General features: G+C 43.4%; 1 protein-coding gene across 2 annotated transcripts; it reads right to left on the bottom strand.

Annotated features, from left to right (window-relative positions):
• On the bottom strand, positions 1 to 11630 carry LOC120898889 (elongation of very long chain fatty acids protein 7-like). 2 transcript variants are annotated; one of them, XM_040305367.1, is made up of 6 exons: positions 11112 to 11630; positions 3101 to 3291; positions 2943 to 3023; positions 2697 to 2859; positions 1976 to 2103; positions 1 to 1040 (listed from the first exon to the last, which is right to left on the bottom strand). In XM_040305367.1, the coding sequence occupies exons 1-6, from the start codon at positions 11251 to 11253 to the stop codon at positions 453 to 455; spliced, it is 1293 nt and encodes a 430-aa protein (XP_040161301.1). In that variant the 5' UTR covers positions 11254 to 11630; the 3' UTR covers positions 1 to 452. The 2 variants fall into 2 exon arrangements, with proteins under 2 accessions (XP_040161301.1, XP_040161300.1); XM_040305366.1 differs by lacking the exon at positions 11112 to 11630 and adding an exon at positions 3925 to 4192.
• Positions 11631 to 19249: the final 7619 nt, after the last annotated feature.

Here is a 19249-nt window from a genome sequence, read left to right as displayed (position 1 = left end):
CAATTATGAATGTGTTACTGCATTTTTTGTGTCTCTGTATTCTCTCACACTCACACAAAACACGGTTCGCTTATGCTAAATCTCCTCCATCCTTGCAACGCATCCACTTCAGTCCGTGGCGATGGCTCCACGTTTTGCTGCACAGGGGGTGGTGCGCATTATTTATACATTGATTGGGCTGTTTAGAGAAACCTGCGCGGAACCCCCGTAGAAACTGCTTCACTTCACGCGTACTGACTAACTTGCGGTGACCACTATCTCCTAGGTTTGGGGCAACTTGGGCTAGATTGTGTTGGTTTTGTCGTTTTTGTTTGCTGTTTTTGTTTTTATAAAAGAAAATGCGACTCACACACACACACACATTCATACATACACACATACAGTCACACACACGCAGACATGGAGTTTCTTTCATTTTGTTTTCCCCCGACTTCGAAACGAGGTCGCTTGACTCATCCACTGGCAAGCTCGGCCAGCTGCGTTGACCCCGTTCGCGTTTCCTCGCCATGCTCCACCACTAGCCGTTGCCGTAGCCCGGTCGGCTCCTGTTGCTGTTTGGTTTGCGCTTCAGTGAACACATCCTCGGCGGTACTTCCCTCCACCTTCGACTCATCCGCTTCACACAGTGGCTCCTCGGCCAGCTTCTTCACCGATTCCAGCAGCTCCGTTCGGCTGCTGTTGTTGTTAATGTCTTCCAAAGGTGCAGCGTCGGGTACGGCAGCTTCCAGCGACTCGGCCGGAATCCCACTTTGGTCAGCTTTGGTTGGCAGGGTTGGCAGGGCTGGCACGTCGCCGGCTGGCAGATCCTGCACACCGGACGCTTCCTGCGCCGCTGGTTCGATCGATGGTGTGGCGGCCGTGCTGGCGGCCTTCGCGGCGGCCGATTTCGATTTGCGCTTGTAGCTCTCGATGTAGAAGTTCATAAACAGGGCCAGAAAGATGGACGCATTGATCAGTAGCAGCGTGGTGATGAAGCGCGGGAACGGACAGCCCGTGGCGAGTGCGTTGATGCAGTGCGCAATGCAGATGATAAATTGAATCTGTTTTTTTTTTTTGCAAAGAAACATCCAAAGAGAGAAGCGTTAGATTTAAGGGTGTGAGGGGGCTTGCTTTGACTATTGCTTTGAATTTGAACAAACCAAACTGAGTACTTTATCAAGTTTTTATTCAATTATTTTCCAGAAGATTTGGATATTATGCCATAAATCTGCCTCTTTGGTGAACAGCTCAAAAAGCTAGCGCAGAAAACGTTTTTTGATTTTGTATCTAAACATGAAATAAAATTTGATTGTGTAACAAGATTTAATGTTAAAATTGAAGTTTGAATGCCATCACTTTGAATTATCAAACACTGTTAACACATCGTACATTGCAAGCAAATAATGATGTTAATTTCCATCATAAAAAGGATTGAGTCAGAAAGCAATTGATACCAAACCAGGATAATAAACATTTCTAACATCGTTTTCACTCAAAACTTCTGACTTTAGGTACCTTTTTTGTTAACCTAATTCATTAAGTGACAGTAGCTCAAAATTCATTACCCAATAAAACGCGCAAGTACTCAGCTAATAAAACAAAACCATTCTATTGGCCATTAAACAGCCCGTGTGGCCCAGAAGGCACAAACCATCGATTAGCAGACGAAGCAAGAAGGCTTCCCCTAATATCACTTGAGGGAGTTTTATAATGTGCTAATAAACACGCCCCGGTGAACGCGGGCGGCTTGCACGGTTGTTAAAACCCCAGCACCAGCACCACAGAATCAAACGAGCAGCACATTAAATCTTTTTATCCCGCCAATCATGCAATCAACAGCTAATTCCTTTCGAACACGAAAAAAAAAGAAAAGAACCCCCAGGAACGGGTGGTTTTGTCCTAATGTTGCCTTACCAGTGAGGCAATAAATTTGCTCCGTTTTGAATGTTCCCCCCCTTTTCGCCATGCGTCCCCCCCTCCCTTGGCTTTGACTTACAATTTGAACTTCCGTCATGTATTTTTTCCACCAGATATCGCGATATCCCATCGCCGACAGCATGTAGTAGAAGTACATCAGCACGTGGACGAAGTTGTTAATCACGTTCGGCAGCGTCGCATTACCACCTGTCGGGAAGCCGGGAAGAGAAAATAGAATGCGAGAGATTAATGCGAAAGGCTCGGGCTAGGTGTGCGCGTAATACAAATCGGTAAATCGTTCTTTCGGTGAACCGCACTGAAACACAAAAGACTTTCGCTCGAATGCGCTCGAGCCATCGAAGCAGAAAGCAGATGGGGGAAAAAAGCTCCAACTCCGCAGCACAGATGAGCAGCACCTCCAACATGCCACCGGAGTGTTGACGTTGATTGCTTTTGACAGCCGGAAACTAAACAACGGTGGAGGTCAGGGGGATGGGACGCCTTTTGCCTTGTTTCATAATCAATTTTCCGTCTCATTGCCCGCCTATATCCTCGCACCGAAACCAATAAAACCTTACAGGTTAAATCGTGCGTGATGGAACATTTTCAATTATTCAATTGGCGGGAATAATAAATAATGTTCCCGGTGGTTTGTGCCCGCGCGCTTTTGTTAGGATTATGGACCGGAAATTATGTGTGTGTGTGTGGGATTTTTTTTTTGCACTGTGTTTTACATTTTCACTGGCTTATTGGGTGGCGACCACCTGCCGGGATGCGGAATGCCACACGATTCAACCTACCGGCAATGAACTTTGTCAGTATCCACGCCTCGATCGGTGTGAGCGAGTGATGGTAGACGTGCAGGTCGGTAATTTGTGACTGCTTCTTGCGGAGCACGAAGAACACCGTATCGGCAAACTCGGACAGCTTCGAGAGATAGTACACGTAGCAGAGGTTGAACATCTGGAGGGATGGGATTAAATTGATTGTAGTAACACTGAGTCTTGTTTTGCGTATTTTCGGGTTTACAGTGCGACCTAACTTACCCTTCTCGAAAGCGGACTGTCGCTGTAATCCACCGTTTGGCACGTCAGACTGTATCCCCTCACCCAACCGGCCATCAGGTGCTAGAGATGGGAAAGCAATGGGATAGAGAAGTTAGCTTCATCAACGCTTCAGCAATTGTAAACTCACTCGATCTTACCTCGTAGAACATGTAGCCACTGAGGAGCACCTGAAACAGGTTGTAGAAGATGATTACTCGGCGCAAGTCCATCGGCTTCCGGTCGCGCATGTACATCGGACCGATCAGGAGAACCCACAGTAGGTAGCAGATGATCATACCGAGCGTCGGCAGTGGATTGTCCATGAAGGGAAGCTGTTTCGCTCGGGGATCTGAAAGAGAGTAGTGAGAAGTTATAAGTTAGTCGAACTAACCACCAAGGAATCATTCAATGCATTCTATCTTTCTTATTATGACGACCTAAAGCTGGAGATTCAGCTCACAGTCAGCTGAAATGAGTTATAACAAAGTTAGTTTTACAATCATCTTGCTGTCTGATCGTTCATCCTTCAACATATTATGATAGCAAAACTAAAGAAAAACTATTCACTTTTAAATGTCAAACAGCAACATTCGTTCCCGAACACGCCTCAAAACATGCATGCCTTGAAATGCAACATCTATTCTAGCTTACGAGGACTAGTGGATTCAAACAAGCTGACAATGTTTTTCGATTAAGAAATGAACCTTTCTCACCACGCCGCACATTCTTTTGTGGTGTTCGTTTAACAAATCGACACTAGTCGCACTTCTATCTAAACCCTTCCATTCACGATACACGTTGCTCTTCACTTGGTTGCTCGATCTAACACCGTCCGAATGTCCTTCACCGAACTCCACCAAATCATTAATCATTTCACGGGGTAGCGCTTCGAGGACGGTGACGAGACCGTCAACTTGGTGACCCTTTACCAGCCTCCCTATCGTAGACATTCACCCTTCTTCATCACCATGTAGATACCCACCGGCAATCAGTTCGACCAGCGCGCGCCACCAGTGAGCGATCAGCGACGAGATGGAGCTTCCCCGAAAGTAGTCATCCATCGTGAGCAGTACCTCCGACTTGATCATATCAACTGGCGCGTACATTTCAGCCGAAGACGCAATGAGATGCGTCGTGGAAGCCATTTCGTTTGAACTAAGACACTGTTTAATACCAATCACTACTGTTCACGCTGCACGAAAACACGATCCTTACGCTTCTACCAAGCACGGTGCACTGGATCCTTTGCTCACGGTGCGTAAGAACTTATTATAGTGAGTGCCAAACTTTTCGTACACCACCTTCTGGTTAGAACAAACCGAAACCCCCTACTACTACTACAACTACCACAAACATTTGACTCATCATCAGCCGGCCCGGAAACGGCATTGCGTAACGCTCACGTTCACCACCACTCCAAACACACCGGCAAACCGGACATGCAAAGGAAAATCGTCGTTGGCTTTCCTTGCTCCAGATACCGCCCAACAACCAAAACAAACCCAAAGCTGAACCCTTGGCTGGTGTTGAAGCTTTCGCAAGCTTTCTACCCTTGCGCTTGGTTTGGGTCGGTTTGGGCTTGAACTTGGGCTTGAATGTGCGGCGTGTACTCGCATTCTCAAGTGCGTTACAACGATCACCACTAACTTCATTATCACGTGTTTAGCTATACCTGTATAGGCCACGATCGATCGAGCGGAAAATAGAAAACATAACCACCATGCTACACCCCACCAACGCTTCTTTTTTGGGGGTGATTCCGGTTGAACGCATTGGAACGGTGGGGGGCTACGCAGACGGCCAGAATGAAACCGAACTCCCCTTATGCTAATCCAAATGCACTGACGAACGTCACACCCGTTGAGCTCTACGGTGCGGCGGCTCTTGAGCTGCCACCGCAGGTTAAATGTGAAACCAATGCGCTCGGCAAACTATTTCGCAACGATCCACGCGTTTAGTGGACGGTGAAGCGTTCGGTCGTAAAGCTTACTCACTGCTGCTGCTGCTGCTGCTGCTGCAGAAAAACGGTTTCAATTTGTTAGGTCGTAGTGTTTTACGGTGGATGGAAGTGTTTGGACGTTTTACGGTGTGCAATTGAGCTGTAGCAAATTAATGCACCATAAACTGATCAAATTAATCGACTATCTGATCTTGTGGTGAGTGTTCGTATAGAAAAGTTCCAATTCAATGCAGGATTTATTAAATTGTCCACTCAACTTCATATACCATTGATGGGTTTAAAGAAGGCAGTTTCAATGCAGGCCCACGTGCTCACACCTGCTATCAAATCAAATCAAAGCTCATGATTGATTGCAAAGGCTCTGTTTCTCTGCCACTGGTGCCGGTGAGCGTCAGTGATGACGTTAGCTCGTGCAACACCTTTATCACCCGGTGCGACTCTCTCTCTGAGTTGCTGAGGGACTTAATCGGCTTTATACTTCATCTGTGAGGAAAATTACCCAGTTGCAGCCGTCTTAATGTTGGTGTTGATGTTCTCAGAAACAATCACAGATTGGTTTGAGGCAAATGTCAGGGATTAATAAATATCGATGCAACAAAACCGATTGACTGTTTTTGTTTGCAAGCAAAATGAAATTTTAATAGTATTGAAGGGCCATTTGTGTTTGGTTCAAACTCATGGTAGGAACATCCGAGAAGTAGAAAGACAAACGGTTAAATTAGATGGTTAAATATTGTCATTGATGAATGTTTGTTGCGCTTAGCAACGAATGGATGTAAACCAAACAAGCATTTTGAGTGCATACGTAAAATATAGAAAAAAATGATTGTTTTGCTACTAGGAAATCAAAAATGAAGTATAATAATCCGCTAAATGTTTTACTGATTTTTGAATTTACTAAGAAATATAAATAAAATATAAAATGTTAATTGAATGTCTTGAATTAAATCCCATTTAATCATGTTAAATTTTCCTTCCTTCAACGCCTACTAAGCGCAATTAGATTATTCTCAGACACCTAGCAGCTTCCACATGGATCAACACACGCAGAGCAGGAAGCGATCGACTACTAACATCAAAACCGCAAACAACCACGTGCTCATACGCATTTACCGGCTCAAGTACCGCCGGTCTGATCAACGTCAGTCATGCGCACACACACACACACACACATAGACAGTCACATCAACCTGCCAACCACATGGAGGAGCAATGAAGGAACCATACCGTAATTGACCCAGCCCCACCGATGTACGGTGGTAATGATCATGAAACCGAGAGTGTGCAGCACGTACTTTAACCGCACAGCGCGAAAACCGGATTGTCGGTAAGTGTGTTTGCTATTACGCAGATTTGATCTGCGCCCCTCCATGCCCTCCCTTCCCAACCAAAGCTGCCGGTATTTCAAATTCAAGTGCAATATCATCGTGTACCGCCCCTTTCGGTTTCGGGGTGCAAGCGCACCCGTTAGGTCTGCACTTTTAGGGCTTTTGCAACACACGGTTGAATGGGTTTTCGGAGTGTTTCGAACGGCCAAGCGCCGACAGCAAACACACGACGAAACGGTACATTCCATCTCCGAGACGCTCGTAATCGCGGTGGAAGATCGATTTTACTTTCATTCATTCACCGGCCACCCTGGCCAGCTAGACGTCTGTTGCGGTGTTATGCTGAATGCACAGCATAAAGCAAAGGGAGCGAGAGCGAAACGGGGCTACAGTAAACAGCGAAACCAGCGTACCGCGTCATCCAGCGCCCGCGGCCATGCGTTCGAACTGTCGTTGCGCAATTTGATCGACGCGCGAGAGAGACGGACAGCCTCCGCTTAGACAGCGCGCGAGCATGCGCGCTCGAACGAAAGACTTCAACGTGCGTGGCAGCAGCGAACGCCGTGCTTTTTGGACACCCGAGCGTGCGGGGTCATACTGCGCAACCAGCGCATCTTGCCAGTCTAACGGTCATGAACAAATTATGCTTCAACCGTAAGTTCGCACTATTACGGACAATAAGTGCTGCTCGATGGCCACAGCTTCAAGTGCACCTCGGTGTGCAGTACGTCCGTCTGGACAATTGTGAAGGTCAGTACACGCTAACGAAAACGGTCCTCGATGGGTTCAAGGCAGCTTGTTATTGAACATACACAAAACACATACACACCCACATGCATATCTTCGTATACGCAAGACAGTTTGGCGCAAAGACATTTAAAATGCGCACACGTGCGCTGTCCAGACACCGTTTGGCCCATCTAATTACACAATTCGCTCAGTTGGTGCGAGCCGAGATGGTTTCTTCTTCTTACACTCTCTCTCTCTTTTTCACTGTAAGCTGGTGAGAAACACGGCTGCGATTACGTTTTGCGTTTTGGTCGTGGTTTGCGATTGTTCAGATCGAGATCATGCTTTGTCTAGTCCCAATGATCAATGCTCAACTCGACCGGCTAGTTGATGTAAAACCCTTATTTCTCTTGCTGCCGTGCCATTTCTACAGGCTGTTTAGCTTTTGTTTTAGCGACAGTCAAAAGGCATGAGCAGTACAGGTTTTAGTGCACGCATTTCTAGTTTTGGTGTTAAATATGATATCCCCTTGTATCGAACGGTTCCTGCCCTCCTGCCGCCAACCACCCAGCCGGTCCCGGCTTGTGGCAGAGAAAGTGAACGAGTTTTTAAGCGCTGGCCCACTTAAAAGAAGGGAAAAGTCGATTAGGTTTATTAGTCGTACGTCAGTTGGCCAAAAAATATAAGTTTGCAGTACCGGTGGTTACACAATGGGCAGTGTTTGCCAATAAAAAACATCAATTATTATCTAACGTAAATTTAAAAGCGTGGTGTATTTGCTTTTAAAATTAATATGAACATTTAACACTAGAAAGCCACCATGGCAGGGCAGCTAGGCATGTAAGAACGTCTATTTCAACATATAAACTTGGCTATATGGTGATGAAATGTAACCTAAGGCAGGGTAACTATTATCATAAGTTCAATGGCAGCGTTTCTGAAGAAACAGATGGCTGGTGCCGTTAAGCTCAGCTCATTACCATCATCATCATCATCATCATCATCACCACGATCATCATCTCTTTCTTCATATTGCATTAATAAGATGACGACAGCGTGTTGTTTTATTGCACTTTAAAACGGAAATGATGTTTAAACGTAAAAGCATTTCATTATTGAACAGTAACGGTGCACTTTACTAATTGAAGACAACAGTGCAAACAATGTCGTTGCAGGTGAAATGAGAACTAAAAATCAAATTTGAACTCATTTTTAAAATGCAAAAGAGGACCGAAAAATACATATATAGCCCAAGGCATAACAACACATTTGTTGTTGTCGGTGTCAGTTACAACACAACACACAAGCATTTCGAAACGAGCACACCCTTATCTACGCGGCAGCATACGCTGCGGTGCGGACAACCTGCTGATACCTAACAACCTGAAGCATCATCCTCGTCCACGTCCAAAATTTGAATTCCAGTTCTTCGATAGAGGAACATTACTTTGTAGGCGCCCTTCGGGGGCCCTTCGTGTCGCCTCACTGCGAACGGGTTCTGTTGAAACGACCCGTTCCATATTGGTGTGTATGCATATTTTGCCGCAGTTGCATTTTGATGGTCGTTGCTTACATCATTTCGTTTATTTTCTTTTTTTTTTCCTTTCTGCCCCGTATGCAATCTGTATCGAACAAACATACCTCCTATTTTTTAATCAGGCCAAAACTCAAACACACTGTGCCCTTTTTTTCTCTTCGATTTGGTATCGATTTTGCTACACTTCTGCTTGATTGCTGTTGGAGGAGTAAGTGGCTGACTTGGCTAAGGTCTACCAGAAAGAAAAGGGAAGAAAAACCTGCCCACACAGCAACATATTTCCTCTACCAGGCGCCCCACCCGCCCATGGACTGTTCGACACACAGTCGCCACAGTGGGCCAACGATTTCGAAGGTTTTCATTTCAAAGAAAGGAATGAAAAAGGAGAGGAAAAACAAATTATAAAAACACATCTTAGAGTAGGGTTTTTTAGTTGTTCGTCTTTCCTTTCAACAGCCGTAGACGACCCAAGCTGAACGCATATCTTCGAAAAAACGCGTGTGCTGTAACGCATGGCACTCGCAACATGCTCGCACGCAACGCGGGTCTGGCGATGCTCACCTCTATGACGATGCAACGGACCTCAAAGAGATATCAGCGAAGGAGAGAGAGAGAGAGAGAGAGAGAGAGAGAGAGAGAGAGAGAGCGAGAGAGATAGTGAGAGATAGAGACAGAGAAAGAGGTAGGGAAGTTTGATTTTCTTTTCTGGGTGAAGGTCGCCTCCGGTGAGATAACGGCTTAAGCTGGTACGTTGGAAGCTGATGGCGTCGTGGTCCGCTTGCACGGGGCTTGATCGCTTCCTGGGTGCTACTACGATCGCGCTTTGTTAGTAATAAATTGACCATTTAGTCGATTGCTTTACGGTCGGAGCTGTGATGTGTGAACCTGCCTGCGAGGGAGGAGTCCCTTACGATGCAACGCTTTTGATGTTGAGGTATGCAAAGACCATTTTGAAGGGGGACAGAGAGAGAGTGACTTGTTTTGCTGTGTGGCGTCAACAGTTGCATCAACTTGTTCATCGTTTGATTTGGAGCGGGTTTGGAATTAGATTTACAAATTTAGTCCCTCTTTGGTAACGTTGGTGATTAGGCGAAGGACTTTTATCGGGTGTTCAGGGTTAGTTTTGAAGGTTTAATTATAGCAACTTTAACTCAAATTACATTAGATTATAATTATTAAAAAAAACAATACTTCAATGAACGCAAAACTTGAATAATCTTCTTCGTCACAGATGAGTTCAAGGCGAATACATTGTTTTACACTTTAAGATTCACACACAAAAAGGAAGCAAAAGATGGCTAAAAGCCTCTAAAACTATCTAAAAACTCAATTATGCCTCTTAAACCACCAGTCGAAAATACACCATCTTTAGCTTATTACTTCCTAACCAAGCAATTGTACATTAATTGACGAAAATTAGTCACTCTAAATGATGCTTTGTTGTGCGTAATTACAATATCGTGCGCACTAGTGGCGTGATTGCTCATCTTCTCAGTACACAATCGGTACAAAAAGCTCAGGAAGTGTTTTGCATGATCTTCAGCAAGTAAGATCTTTAATGTGAACCTCCCTCTACGCTACAACAATCCACTGCAGTGTTAGTGCACGACTATAAAGGCACTTTAACGCATCGGTGCTGCTGAAGGCTTCGCCCAAGACAGAAGGCACTGCGGTTCGCTGTGGTCGGCGCAGCACAAGATCGACTGCACGGGGGTTTTTTACGATTTCTAATCACTAGGCCCACCCTTTACCACCTTCAGCGTCTTGATGCGGAGGTTTGGTTCCGTGTGCGTATTTATTGGCACAGGGACACGATGAAGGCAATTTGCTAAACCTTTTTCTAAACCTCGGAAAAGTGTTGTAGATCAGTAAGGTTTTGAGGCGATGGTGTTCACGATTTGGGTCAAGTTTAGCTGTTCAGGGTGTTAATATGTACTTGAAATGAGATTCGTTTTTTGAAGGAGAGAGAAATCTTAGGATGCTCCTAGTAAGCTACACCATTCAGTCAAATCAATGTAAATGAGGATGCGTCAATGGCGTTTCTCAAACTTTGACCACTTTCCGAGGGAAGTGAAAAGATGGCATATTTTATTTTACATCTGATCATCCAAGTCCGAATGAAATTAACCTTCTTCGCAATTTCTTGTCGGCCACAGCTGGGTGTGATAAAATATTCATCATCGCAGCGCTTACAGCCCAGACGGCCCAGCCCAAAACTGGTTCTTGCTACGATACAAGGGGCATTTCTATTTCGAGCGGAATCTCCACGATCGCTATTCTTTCTCATTTTTTCTCGAAATCTTCAAATTTTCAACTTCAATAAACGAATCGTTCACAGCAACGTCCATGCGCTTGAGCACCGTTCAGTGAAGTTCAAAGTGCATTGCCGCCCAGGTTTGAGGTAGAAAGAAGCTTGCGCTTGTAAGGTGGTAGCCTTCATCAGTCCCTCCCGCTTCTACTTCTGACTTCAAACACTATAATTTACTCAGCCACACTCTTCCTAACACCGCACAGCGCACACACCACTGCAGGACCAGTCGGGTACAGGAAGGGGTCGGGTTGATAATTACAACTTTGAGTACAATCCATCCTAGATCGTTGACGACGTGACTTACCGGCGATCAGCTCCTCCACGATCAGCCAGTAGCGGTCGATCAGGCCGGTCCAGTTACGCTCCGCATTGTACTCGTCCACTGCCATGCGGAAGACGAACGACGTGCCGGAGTAGAAGTCGGTAAAGTTGTCCGCGACACTCATTTTCGGAGTTGGGTGTTTGTATCAGCAATAACTTCGAAATCAGCACAGATCAGCAGTGACGTGTGACGTGGCGCTCCAGCTAGCGAAGGGCTTCTTCCGGAGCGTGAAACCTCCACTTCGCGGAATCTTTTATTACTTTTATTACTCCAAAACAGTGTTCACCAATTGGGGAAGATTCCGTCGGAGGCGTTCGTTGTCACAACCGTCCTTCGATCACTCGATCGAAGGGAAGGAATACACTTGCACTTATAATTCTGGGCAGCATATAGACATACGGTGGCCTATATCGTGGCTGATAACACTACAAATGAGCTACTGATCTTGCTACATCAAATCCATTCCATCCGCACTCGTGCCGAGCTGGACATTTTTCGCTTGGTCCGTCCGGAGAGCTGGATTGTTGGAGCTTAAGAGCACTGATCATGCACTGGATTGGTTTTCCTTATTCTGCAACACATAGAAACCACTTCCCTGTACGACCGATAAGCGCATGCTAGAACTGCTACGACGGAACTTCTCTCTCCAGACAAACCAACGACTCGCGACCGTCCTACACGACAAAGCACCAGCAACTGACCGACTTCGTACTGTCCGCGACTCCTTCGGGTGGGCTAGCTTGCCCGAAAAAAAAATGACTGTGTGAGCCTACCCACTTGTCATACGGAAAATTTGGCAGTTCCCCTCTTGCTCACTCTTGCAGGCACAACACACACACACACACAAACAGCTCCACGAAACGGATGCGGTAACAGTGCGCTCGGACTGATCTTGCGACAGATGTACACGATCGATGACTATTTGCTGGTGCAAAAGATTCCTTCGAACGCACACACAATCGCCGCCCGAAGTCCGGCGGCAAACAACGGGAGAGGGGGTGGAGAGCTGTTGGAACAATGTGACAAACCACAAAAGCTTTCGCGAAGTCTTTCAACTCCCTCCCGTTTGATTTCTTTGCGAGCGAAAGAGGGGGGTTTGTTACACACAAACGCACACGCACACATCGTCACGATCAAAGCGGACCCAATAGACAAATATGCGCGATTTGATGATCTTCGCTCGAGATGCCGAAGCGAAAGCTTGCGGCAAGAGATGGAACAGATCGTTAGATGATCGTGAGTTAGAAGGAGAGAGAGAGAGATAGAGAAGGCATTAGAGCTTCGTGAGATAAAGCGCCGGAGCGCGCTCAAGTTCAGCGGTGTCCTTCGGTGACAGTAGTGTAGCCGTAGTGGACTGGGGACGGGAGTAGTGTTGGTAGTGTTGGTAGGTTGCAGGTTGTGGGCAATCATTAGGCAACCGCCCGCAAGCACACGGTCGAAGCGGTATGCTGATCGTGCCTATCGTGACTCCACCAGGGAGGGTCTGATTGATCAGTCCCTATCAACCAGAACGCAACACATACGCATACGATCGCGTAAAAGGGATTGATTTGTGATATTAGTCAGACACGTTGTATTGTTATTTTATTTGTAATAATTAAATATATAATTATAGGATCAAACCCACAATCCTAAACAACACGGATAAACCGCCTTCTGCGCATTTATCCTATAATGATAAAGTAGAAGACCGCCAGCGACCTGCAGTAAGAGGATCGTCCTCTTTTATTTCCGGACCTTTGTGACGAATAAACGTAACGAATTCTAATCCACGACTTATAATTGGCGCAGCCGTGCGGAGTTAAACTGTGTGCTAGTAAATGGTGTTAGGTTATAAACAGTGGCAGTAGCTGATTAAAAAAGGCTACGTTCGGAATCCGCTTGCAGCATCCACGACAAGTAGGTTTATCCGTTGTGTGATTCGAGGTTCCCCCGCCTATCGCCTTAGCACCCGCTCCCGTAAACGACGAATCTCCGTAAGTAACGGAAGAGAACGTTTTTGCAATAACGTCTCATCTACTATTGTTTTATTCTCATTTCAATTTAAAAAAAAGAGAAGCATTATAAGTGGAAAAGTAATTTTGTTGCGTTTTTTTTGCTTTAATGTGGCAAATTCGAGCCAACGACTCAAGCACTGAAAGTGATTCTTTCCCTTCCCTCGAATCAAACCACGAGTTAGCCTATATTCCTACCGCTAATACAAGAGAACTGACCCTCAGTGACCTATCAATACAAGGCGACGGTATGGACCAAATTGCCGAGCAGCTATCACGTATAGCAAACGAAATCACGGCACTAACACAAAGGCAGATCTCGCTTGAGACAGCGTTCTCGACGATACACGTGGAGGGGCAACAAAGCGATAGAACACACGATCAGGTGCATGTGAATACGAACACTCCTAGCCAACGGAGCGATTTTTTCGTAATTCCGGATTTAATAAAAGAGCTACCATCATTTGATGGTAATAAAAAACAACTATTGGCTTGGATTTCCAAAGTTGAAACCACTCTGAATATTTTCAGACCTATGGTATCTGTCGATATATTTAAAATGTACGAAATTGTCGTAAGTGGAAAATTAATAGGAAAGGCAAATGATGTCGTCTGCCAAGAGGGTAACCCTCATAAATTCGATGAGATTAAAGCAATATTAATAAATGCTTTCGGCGACCGCCAAGAAATTTCCACTTACAAATGCCAATTATGGCAGTGGAAATTGACTAAAAATATGACAATACACAAGTATTATCATGGTCACAAAGAAATAGTCGAAAAAATAAAAAATATTGCTAAACAAAATCCATTATACAGCAACAATTGGGAAGCAATAAGTCATTTTATAGAAGAGGATTCGTTGGCCGCATTTATGGCAGGCCTGCAAGACGATTATTTTGGCTATGTTCATGCTACTCGACCTAAAGACGTAAATGACGCCTACACATTTTTATGTAAGCTTAAAAATAAACGTGATTATGATGCAAATGTGCAGACAGGTTCTAAAACATTTTTCAATGATAAAAAAGATAACCGACCATTAAATTTACAACACAATTCGCGTTATCCAAATGCAAATCGTACACACACTAACACGGTAAACAACCATTACACTCCTATGGAAACGAACACAACTCGCTCAAAGCTAACCCTTAATAGATCAACAAATAATCATGAAATTTTGGAAAACAATAATGAACAAAACAGTGATGAAAATTTTTGCTTTGCTTCAGAACCGAAATTTCCGGAATAGCCCTGAACAAGCATAACTTTCTTCCTTATATTAAAATATTAGATAAATATCATCAAAGAACATTAAATATTCTTATTGATTCTGGCGCGAATAAAAATCTATTGCGACCAGGAATATTAAAAGGATCAAAAGAATGTCATCATACATCCGTAAAGAACATGTATGGTAACTTTACAGTTTCCTCAAAAGGCGAAACATTTTTCCTGGGACCAAAGTTGCCCCCTATCGAACTTTACGAAAAAAAGTTTCACGATTTTTTCGATGGTTTAATTGGTACGGAAACATTATCAACCCTCGAATCTATTCTTAACTATAAAAACGAAACTATAACTTTACTGAATCAAACAATAGAATTTCATAAACACCCTATAGAACCATTATCAAAAGAATTCTTCATGTTGAACTGTTTACCTCACATAGAAGAAAATAAACTAGAAGATCAAATAAAAACAGACCATCTTAATGAATTTGAAAAAATAAAATTGATCCAAACAATTAAAAAATACACACAAATTATTCCCAAAGAAAACGAAAAGCTGTCCGCTGCAATTAAAATAAAACATCATATTAAAACTACAACAGATAAACCTATCTACACAAAGTCATATAGATATCCACACGCTCATAAAAATATAGTTAAAACGCAAATTCAGGAAATGCTCACCAGTGGGGTTATTAAACACTCGAATTCTCCTTGGAACGCACCTATTTGGGTCGTCCCAAAAAAGAGCGACGCTACAGGAGCAGAAAATTTTCGCGTGGTTATTGACTATAGGAAACTTAACGACGTTACAATTGACGACAAGTATCCGATTCCCCAAATCGACGATATTTTCGACAATCTGGGACGGTCAGAATATTTTTCTACCCTCGACCTAAAGAGTGGTTTTCACCAAATAGAACTGGAACCTTCTTCACAAGAAAAAACAGCTTTTAGCACAGAATGTGGCCATTACGAATTTTTGCGAATGCCATTTGGCCTTAAGAACGCTCCATCGACTTTCCAAAGGGCAATGAACAACATTCTAGGAGAACTCATAGGCGAAAAATGCTATGTGTATCTAGACGATGTGATAGTATTCGGAAGAAATTTGGAAATCCATCTTTCAAATCTCAACCTAGTATTAGAAAAGCTACAGAAAGCAAATCTAAAAGTCCAAATAAAGAAATGCGAGTTTTTGAAGAAAAATTGTGAATTTCTCGGCCACATCGTTACAAAAGATGGCATTAAGCCCAACCCAGATAAAATTAAAGAAATAATCAATTGGCAACTGCCATCAAACGAAAAAGAGATTAAACAATATTTGGGTCTTTTAGGATACTACAGAAAGTTCATAAAAGATTTTGCTAAAATAACTAGGCCAATGACCAAATATTTAAAAAAAGACCAGGTACTCAATTTAATGGATCCCGAATACATCGAAGCTTTCGAAAAGACAAAGAAAATGCTAATAATGGATCCCATTTTGGCATACCCAGATTTTTCTAAATCATTTATATTGACCACCGATGCCTCTAACTACGCATTAGGCGCAGTCCTTTCCCAGCTATTCGACTGTAAAGACCACCCAATTGCGTTCGCTTCTAGAACCCTAAACCACGCTGAGGTAAACTATTCTACAACAGAGAAAGAGGCCTTAGCCATCATTTGGGCGGTCGAAAAATTCAAGCCTTATCTTTTTGGTCATAAATTTACCTTAGTAACAGACCACAAACCTCTAATTTTTATTAAAAATTCTTCTAAAAATTCAAAAATCATTCGGTGGAGATTAGAATTAGAAAATTATGATTATGATGTGACCTATAAGGAAGGTAAAGCAAACGTAGTCGCCGATGCCCTTAGTAGGAAACTAGAAATGAACAACAATGAGACCAACTCAGATAATTTATTGCAAACAACACATTCAGATACGAACACACGCCATTCCGCAGAGACTTCAGAAGACTTCTTTGTACACTTTACCGAAAGACCAGTGAATTCTTATAGAAACCAAATATTCTTCAAACTAGCGGAACAAGAACAAATTTACGAAGAATCTCCTTTTCCCAGACACCATAGAACAACCATTTGTAAAAATTCATTTAATTCCGAGGAGATTGAATCGTATCTGATGAAATTCCACGATGGAAAACAAAGCGCAATATACGCCCCTGAAAGCCTGTTACAACTAATCCAAGAAGCATGTAGGACGTATTCTACAGATGTACTTTCTCATTTGGTAATAGCTCCGAATCTTGTCGAGGACGTCGTGTTAGACGACGATAAATACGAAATCGTACAGCAAGCTCATAATCGTGCGCATAGAGGCATCCAAGAGATCGAGCAGCAACTGAAAAGATCGTATTATTTTCCTAAAATGGTTCAGCATATACGAGAATATGTTAATTCCTGTAAAATATGTGCCCAACACAAATACGAACGCCGGCCATATAATATAAAAATTTCGCCAAGACCAATAACAAAAGCTCCGTTAGAAAGAATCCACATGGATATTTTTGGCATAGACAAGAACTATTTCTTATCGTTTGTGTGTGCATTCTCTAAACATTTGCAGCTCATCAAGATTGAATCAAGAAATACGATAGACATACAATCTGGCCTTACACGTTATATCTCTACCTTCGGAACCCCACGAAAGATAGTATGCGACCACGAATGTTCATTCAGAAGCATTCAGCTACGAGGATTCTTAGACAGTCTTCAAATCGAATTAGAATTTGCCTCTAGCTCGGAATCCAACGGCCAGGTAGAGAAAACGCACAGTACAATTATCGAAATTTTCAACTCAAATAAGCAAAAATTTACTTCACTCAATACAGCCGATATCATTCAGCTTACTGTATCTTTGTACAACAATAGTGTACATTCGGCAACAAATTTCACACCTAACGAAATTGTGTTTAATCAAACCAACACAATAGACCCTAGGATAATTATGACTCACTCAAAAGAGATATTTGATAAGGTAATATGCAATCTAGAAAAAGCAAAAAAGAAAATGGAAAAGAATAACGAACAGAAAGAAGAACCTCCTACAATAAAGGAAGGAAATGGCGTTTTGATTAAAAAAGGAGTTAGAAAAAAGTTAGACCCACGATTTCAAATGACAACCTGTCTACAAAATAATATTAAAACTATAAAAATCGGCAGAAACGTTAAACGAAATAAGAGTAAACTAAAGAGAATAAGAAAAAACTGCAATCAATCAAATTAAAGCCATTATGGTTGTTTCTCAATATTTTTCTCCTATTCCTCTTTTTGGTAATGAAACGAATAATGGGCTAATTGGCAGAGATAGTAAATAGATCACTGTAAATTAAGTTGGTCACACATCGGTCTTTAGTTTTAAGAATAGGTTATGTTACGATTTTTTGTTAGTAGCTAGGATCTAGGTGCCCAAAATGTATAACCACTAAGTAACGGAAACACCAATGCAATTGCTACTCTCTACCAAGAGAGTCCTTCATTCTACGGACGAATACAATTACGGACGAGGACGTCCTTTTTCTTCCCCCGGAGGAATTATAGGATCAAACCCACAATCCTAAACAACACGGATAAACCGCCTTCTGCGCATTTATCCTATAATGATAAAGTAGAAGACCGCCAGCGACCTGCAGTAAGAGGATCGTCCTCTTTTATTTCCGGACCTTTGTGACGAATAAACGTAACGAATTCTAATCCACGACTTATAATTATATATCAAATATATTTGGATTTTTTTTTGCAAGTTTTACTGTTTTCCTCTTCCTGTCATCATGATATCTTCTTGAAGTTGCAGTGAGGTTGAAATATTTAATTGAAATGAGTTATTATCTTTTTTCATATTATAACTTATTGTTTTAGCTATTTAAATATTTTGAATGTTATCAATCTTTATATTAAAATTTATTTAAAAAAAAAACACACAAAATTATCTTGTTATTTCAACAACTTATCAATTATCCATATCACAAGCCAGTAGATCGGTAACGCACCGATCACACCACCCTGCCCTGCCCGTCGAGCATTCTCGTTCTCGCTCACACGGAAGCACTGCTAGGCAAACACACCCGCAACCAGGTTGAAAGCCCGTCCAACCGATCGCGATCGAACCCGGTCAACCGATTTCCTGTCCCGTCAGCGTTACTTTTCCTTGCTGCAATTTCCATTTTTGCACACTTGCACACTCAAAACAAAACTCAACACGAACAGTGTGCCCACCGCCACCTGTGGAGCCGCATGTGCATGTGCGAAACGAACTTCGTATCAACAAACAACACCCTGGTCCAGCCCCAAACTAGGCCATCGTTGGCGGGCGGACGGGCGTGCGATCGCTACATTCCAACCGGGCCGGGCAACGCAGGCAGGCTTCAGCAAGGGTTTTAATGGGAAAGAGGAGCGAGAGAGGAAGATTAAGAAAAGGAAGAAGAAGAAGAAAACGATCACAAACTCTTAAACACACACAAATTGGTACGGCTTGGCCGCGGATCGTATGACACACACCGGGTCGTCGGTGATTGTTGTGTGGACTAGGTCAGCGTTTTTGTTTCCAGTACCGCGTGTGTGTGTGTGTGTGTTTTTGTGCCTGGTACCATACACGACGCAAGCAGAACATCACTGCCCAGGAAAGGGCTTTTCGGTGCCGATCGGAACGTCTCATCATCATGGTCGATTTGGGAGAAGAAATTAGCTGCTCGTTAGAGTTGTTTTCTTCCCGCACCCCCTAGACGGGCAGAATCATTCTTCGCGCCGTTCCGGTGCGCTCTTCCGTGTGGCCGCGAATCCCGGTAATGTTCGCGGCGCGGAATTAATTAAGCTCATCGCGGGTAGATTCGTTTCGCACCGGCTCGATTCGATGCACGGTTAAAGATCGGTTTTAATTTTGCCA

This window comes from Anopheles arabiensis, chromosome 2 (assembly GCF_016920715.1).
Source record: "Anopheles arabiensis isolate DONGOLA chromosome 2, AaraD3, whole genome shotgun sequence".
In the NCBI taxonomy this organism is placed as follows: Eukaryota; Metazoa; Arthropoda; class Insecta; order Diptera; family Culicidae; genus Anopheles; species Anopheles arabiensis.
This window is presented reverse-complemented; position numbering and strand designations above follow the sequence as displayed.